Raw genomic sequence first — 5,843 nt, 5'->3', positions numbered from 1 at the left:
ACACTTGTTGCTTTGTTGTATTGGTTTATTTATCGAGGCCCAATATATGAAATTTTTCGCCAAGTAATGTTGCTGCCTTTACCAAGCATAAACAGGGCGGGGCGCGGATGGTTGTGGGGTGTTGTTGCTCTGGACCACAGCTCGGCTTTGTCGAACACAAAATAAGGATTGATGATGACCCGACGACAAGTTTGGTTAAAGAAACTCATTTCCCAAATCCATCCCAAACCCGATACTGTTTGAACTTATAGGCATTAAATAGAATGACGAAAACAATAGACAATTAAGCGGAGATCAGTTCAGTAGAAACCATTATGATTCAGGCATAAATCAAGCCCAAGAACAGGGACTTATGAAAAAAAAGAAACAAGCACAAGAACAGGTAAAATTCGCCAATATCGAACACTTCCATCTTTATTATGATGCAAGCAGACGCCCGATGTTATCCGATTCGACGGCAGCTGGTTTAGCCAGCCATCTTGGTTGATGAATGCAGATAAAGAGAACTGTTCTTCGACCTGCAATCGGTCGAGGTTCTTCTCCCATGGTACCCTCTTTGATTTGTCTGATCCACTTCCTGTGCAGTCCACCTCACTGTATGTGAAATTGCTCCTACTTATTTTTGCAAAAGAAACTGTGAGCCGATGTCAAGCAGATAATGATGAGAGATTTTAATAGTAAAATCCGAAACTTCAGAATTCTTATAGGACCAATATTAAAAAAAAAAAAGAATCCTAAGGAATCCGAAAAAAACAAATCACGTAGAGACTGAAAATCCGTTAATATAAATGACCATGTCAAGTACATGATTAAACATCAACAAATAAAGTTGGAAATTTTGTGGCGAATTGTTTCCGAATCAAAAACAAGTCTGACAAACTTTTTCATCACCAAAGGACTTTTTTAACGTATTGTGACGGATGATATCTTTTCAATCCATCACCAAATTAAAACTCTGTGGCAGATGCTATCGTTTTTTGCGACAAAAACGTCCGTCACAACAGCCCTTTTTACCTTGTTCTGAAGGTTACATTTCAACCGGCACATGTTATATGCATCAAATTCGACATCACCAAGCACAAAATGTCGGCAAAAGGTTTGAAAAGATCTTGCTATGTGATTTCTAAATCTATTTTCACAAGTTAAGAGCCAATTATTTGACTTCATTGTTTGGAAGATGGAAGGAGTTCTAATTACTAAAACAGTTCATCGGCCTCATATGAACTTTGATATTTAATTATCCAGCGACAAATATGAGCAACAAGCAATTTACGTAAAGAAAGCTGGTATAGAAAGCTTACTCCTTCCCATGAAGCCTCCAAGCATCCCACCCACGTGAGCAAATCGAGGCCTCAAGACAAGTTCCGATGAATATGACTCGGGAATATGGTCCGTAAGCCCTCCCTAGACACACCCCCCCGTTTCCGTACAGCACTCCACCATCAAAGATGAACCCACCCGGATCACTCGCCGACTGCCGTCCCTGTGCGGTCACGTATCCCCTCCTTAGATAGTATGGCGGCATCCCCACCGTAGCATTCATCGAACAATCCTATGTATCCACATATTAATGCGTTAGAGGTGCAATAGCTATTTCAGTTCTTATAAAGTCCCGGGACATAGGAGTGGTGAATCGCTGATCTAGATCTATATAATATACCTTAAAGTAGGATTGGCCGTTTCCAAAAATGAAATCGACGGCACCTTCGATGTAGCAGGATTTGTAATAGTGACGGCCTTTGACGTCCCACAACGTATCTTCCACGCCCAAAAAGCCACATCCGTAGAAGAGTGATTTATCGCCGTAAATTCTTGCCGCCACTGCCTGCGTTACTCGGAATTCTTCCTGAAGAGTCCAGTATCGATTATACGAGTTCTGCAACCAAAGAAGAACCGCGAAGAATTGTAGGGGTCGAATTCAATTAATTGATATTTCATTCTTCTTGCTACTTTTTTTTTTTTGGGTAATAACTGATAAGAGGATTCTACAAACCTAATATAATACCGGAATAGAAAATAAAGCTAAATAAAAAAGTACATATGACCAACTGATAAAGACCGAATTCGGAACCTCTTGATTCCAAGTCAGCGTCTTGTGTCACTATACCAAAAACATTCCTTTTCTTCTTGATAATTAATGAATGTACAAGATTTCATGACGTATTACCCCGTTAGAATCATATGATATTTTTCGTTACACTTTACTATGGATGGGCTTTGCTGTATTCTCTTAATCACTGGAATTGACATGGAATTCTTCTGCATCATCATAATTTTTTAGTACCGAAACATTGAAAAAAGACCATGTACCTTAAAAGTGATGCCCCGAACGACCACATTGTCTGGCCATGAAGTGAACGTCGCGCTTATGTCTGTCCGATTGTGTCCATCATATGTGATCGTTGTGATATCCTTACCCATGCCATCGAGGAAAATACACGGCTTGTCACGCGGGATTTCAACCATCTCCCTGTATTAATATATCGCACGTATACTTCAGAACAAATTGGTAATTGCCTAGGTCTAAACAGCGGACAACTAACAATGTTACATGTATGTTCCAGGATTGATCGAGATCTTGATCCACTGGTTGTTGTTCGATGGAACCGAGTCGATAGCATCCTGGACCGTCTTGAAATCACCTCCGCCATTTTGGTCCACGTTGATGTTCCATGCAATATATTTTGATGAGCAGCTGCTGCTTTCAGTACAATCTGCTGCCACTGAGACCCTGATTGTGAGGAGAAGTAGCCCGTTTATGATCAGTAGACAGAGTCTAACAAGCTGCATTTTGATCCAATTAGGACTGGGATGCTCTTCTCTTGCAATAGCCGATCGACTGATGATCGATAGATTCATGGAAATATGATCAGTAACATAGGAAAAATTAATGTTCAATATTTATATACGGTAATTGAAATTAGTTGGGAGAATGAGAGACATCCTCGTTGTAAAACAAAAGAAAAGTAACTGAAATATTCCATGGCAATTTAACATGGAAAGTTAGTATCCGGATGAGGAACACTTGACGCCACATGCTTTGTTTGTCCTGAAATAAATTGAATCCGTATCCTTCACGAAGCAAACAAAAATAAAAAAAAGGGAGAATTGCCTTTGTTAAGCTTTCATATTCCCATATTTAAATTATTTTGTACGAGAGAATTTTTAGTATTTCCTTTTTTATGAAGCTAAAAGTCATAATTAGAACACAAAAATTTTTCCTCAATTCCTAGTATTATATGACTTGCTACTTTCTTCTCATGGCAACTCCTCAACAGTGAATAAGTCAATATTCAGTGTGCCTAACGATTTGAAAAGCAAATCTGATCATCCGTCCTTTTGTCTGAACTAATGAATCCTGCCACATAAAGTGGCATATTCTCCGAGTCAAAATTATATTACAACAACCGGAGGAAAATTACATTACTTAATGTGGGGCAAGATAATATTGAGATGGGAAAATGGCACATTCTCCATTCTATATATATTATTTCCCTATATAGTTATATAAAGAAAATTTACCCGTAATAGTTAAGTAAATACAATTTTTAGGAGGAAAGAGTAAGTACCACTTTTAAAATTATAAGAAATAATATAATTTGAAAATAACAAAATAATAATGTAATAATGTTATATGCATATAATCAAAAGATGATGTAGTATAGTGGTGCACGCCTTGTCTGATGACCTAGAGGTCACATGTTCAATACCCGGTGTGACCTCCACAGAGGTTGGATTGGTCAGATGTGATCCATCTTGACTATTTAAATATCTTAATTAGATAGATCGGGTCAAGAAAAAAAAATGTGAAACTTCAATTTTAAGATATTTTGAAACCAATAGATCTTTTTCGTGACAATTTGAACACTGAAATAGATTTTAAATTTGTTGAAAACGTTCAAACTTTTCTTGAAATATCTGTACTTTGAGCGGGAAGAAGAATGTTATTGGTTGAGCATACTACATACAGGAAATGAGGTTACTTTGTCACATTTAAGGTCACTTAAATAAAATGGGTAAAAGTGAATCCACTGCAGATTAATCTATGTACATATTCCCGAGATGTGCGTAATGCAATTGGGATAAGAGACATGCAATGAAAGAGTTCGAATATCACTGAGAGATCTTTTTCAGAATAAATTTACGCCCTAACGTAAATTAATCAGTCTTAATTAATAGATGAAATATCTCATGATCTTTAAAAAAAAAAAATCAATGCTATGTGATTGTAAGACGACTTTTGGATTCCATTGGGAACTGGCAATAGGAGAAGTGCGTGCTCATGTAGCCATCCTCGTTAATTGATTAAGAGCGCAGCTAACCTCGAATTTGCTCCGTGGTTGACCATCCACGGGATACTAAACAGTCACGGAGCTAATCTAAATGTGTTGAATATCGAGATACTAAATAAATTGTATAATTACCGATGTAGGTTGGTTCAATGGTTTCGACATTTATGTTTCAAGATTTTGAATTCGAGTCTCGTGACTAAAAAAATTCACGCTTAGAAAAACTTTATCCCTTAGTGAGCCAATATGACTCGAACTGAATTAATGGAGACCCCTTAGACTTCGGAATATTAAGGTGCACAGCAAAAAGATTAATTACATAATCAATCTATACATCATCCTTTGCTAAAAATCTCTTCGGTGACTGCGTAATCGGTTGTGCCATCTTAATTAACTGCATCTTCATCCCTATATATACAGAACATGGCTTTGTGGCTGTACACTTCCATCTTACTTGAGACTGACATTCCATATTTCTGCGTGTTCAATAAAAAATGTTGGGATCTAGCAGGACTGTGACGTTCGACCCGGCCACCTCGAAGTACTCGGTTGTGTTCGCAGGGAAAACGATCGAAACGGTTGTGACCGACAAGGCTTCTGTGATTGATTCATGGGTTATGGAGATACAATCCATTTATGCAGGAAAACCCATGGTGGTCGGTTTAGATGTCGAGTGGAGGCCTCACATCATCCGATCTATGAGCAACAAATCCGCAACCCTCCAGCTCTGTATCGACTGCAAGTGCCTTATTGTCCAGCTCTTCTACGTGGATTACATCCCCGTTTCGCTCAAGAACTTCTTGATGGATCCGAACTTTACTTTCGTGGGCGTTGAGGTCTCTATTTGTTCATGTGTATGCGTGGATGCCACGTTAGAAACTTCTTTAATGAATACTGATATTGCTCATTGATGTAAGGTTGGCGATGATATTGCAAAGCTGAGGAACGAGTACGGCCTCATTTGTAGAAAGCATGCAGATGTTCGGGAGGCGGCGAAGAATAAGTGGCCCGGAAGGTTTAGGAGGCCCGGGCTGAAGGATCTAGCGGTAGAAGTGGCGGGCTTGCACATGAAGAAGCCCAGGCACGTCGTCATGAGTAACTGGGAGGCTCGGAATCTGAGCGAGAGTCAAGTCGAGTATGCTTGTGTCGATGCCTATGCCTCTTACAAGATCGGCCATAAGCTCCTCATAGAGAACTAATTATGATAAGTTCCCGATATGTTATGCGCGATGCTATGAAGTGCTATGCTATTCGATAATACCGATGATATGAATTCTGATCTATTAAAAAATCTGCTACTGTTGATTTAATTTCTTCAAGTCCCTGTATTTATAAATAATAAAATAATTATATATCGATAATATTAGTATCCAGCAAAAAAGAAAAGAAAATAATGCTTATTTATTAGAACTAATAGAATTTAAAAATATGGACATTAAGTAACTACGGGCCAGGCCCAGAACTCAGCATCGGTTAGAAAGGCCCAGCCCATTTAGAGATATAGCTGATTTCAGTGGATCGGAGCACGATGAACCCAGCGAGACCCCCGCCCAC

At 38.8% G+C, this 5,843-nt stretch overlaps 2 protein-coding genes across 2 annotated transcripts; one reads left to right on the top strand and one right to left on the bottom strand.

Annotated features, from left to right (window-relative positions):
• Positions 1-319: 319 nt before the first annotated feature.
• LOC116214353 (putative pectinesterase 52) lies at positions 320-2,790 on the bottom strand. The gene is made up of 6 exons (XM_031549773.1): positions 2,552-2,790; positions 2,311-2,470; positions 1,661-1,876; positions 1,302-1,552; positions 435-612; positions 320-349 (listed from the first exon to the last, which is right to left on the bottom strand). The coding sequence occupies exons 1-6, from the start codon at positions 2,788-2,790 to the stop codon at positions 320-322; spliced, it is 1,074 nt and encodes a 357-aa protein (XP_031405633.1).
• A 1,958-nt stretch (positions 2,791-4,748) lies between these two features.
• On the top strand, positions 4,749-5,602 carry LOC116213230 (Werner Syndrome-like exonuclease). The gene is made up of 2 exons (XM_031548096.1): positions 4,749-5,125; positions 5,207-5,602. Exons 1-2 carry the CDS (start codon positions 4,784-4,786, stop codon positions 5,486-5,488), a joined length of 624 nt encoding a protein of 207 aa, XP_031403956.1. The 5' UTR covers positions 4,749-4,783; the 3' UTR covers positions 5,489-5,602.
• Positions 5,603-5,843: the final 241 nt, after the last annotated feature.

Source organism: Punica granatum, chromosome 7, assembly GCF_007655135.1.
Source record: "Punica granatum isolate Tunisia-2019 chromosome 7, ASM765513v2, whole genome shotgun sequence".
In the NCBI taxonomy this organism is placed as follows: Eukaryota; Viridiplantae; Streptophyta; class Magnoliopsida; order Myrtales; family Lythraceae; genus Punica; species Punica granatum.
Note: the sequence above shows the minus strand (reverse complement) of the source record. Positions and strands in the feature narration are given on the sequence as shown.

What these genes read in the sequence shown, in the direction of transcription:
- LOC116213230 (XM_031548096.1), top strand. Translation starts at nt 4,784, where the DNA reads ATGTTGGGATCTAGCAGGACTGTGACGTTCGACCCGGCCACCTCGAAG. An exon ending in TTACTTTCGTGGGCGTTGAG is followed by an intron (nt 5,126 to 5,206) that starts GTCTCTATTTGT and finishes CATTGATGTAAG; the next exon opens with GTTGGCGATGATATTGCAAA.
- LOC116214353 (XM_031549773.1), bottom strand. Translation starts at nt 2,790, where the DNA reads ATGCAGCTTGTTAGACTCTGTCTACTGATCATAAACGGGCTACTTCTC. An exon ending in TGGAGGCTTCATGGGAAGGA is followed by an intron (nt 613 to 1,301) that starts GTAAGCTTTCTA and finishes AAAAATAAGTAG; the next exon opens with GAGCAATTTCACATACAGTG. An exon ending in CGAATCGGATAACATCGGGC is followed by an intron (nt 350 to 434) that starts GTCTGCTTGCAT and finishes TTTTTTCATAAG; the next exon opens with TCCCTGTTCTTGGGCTTGAT.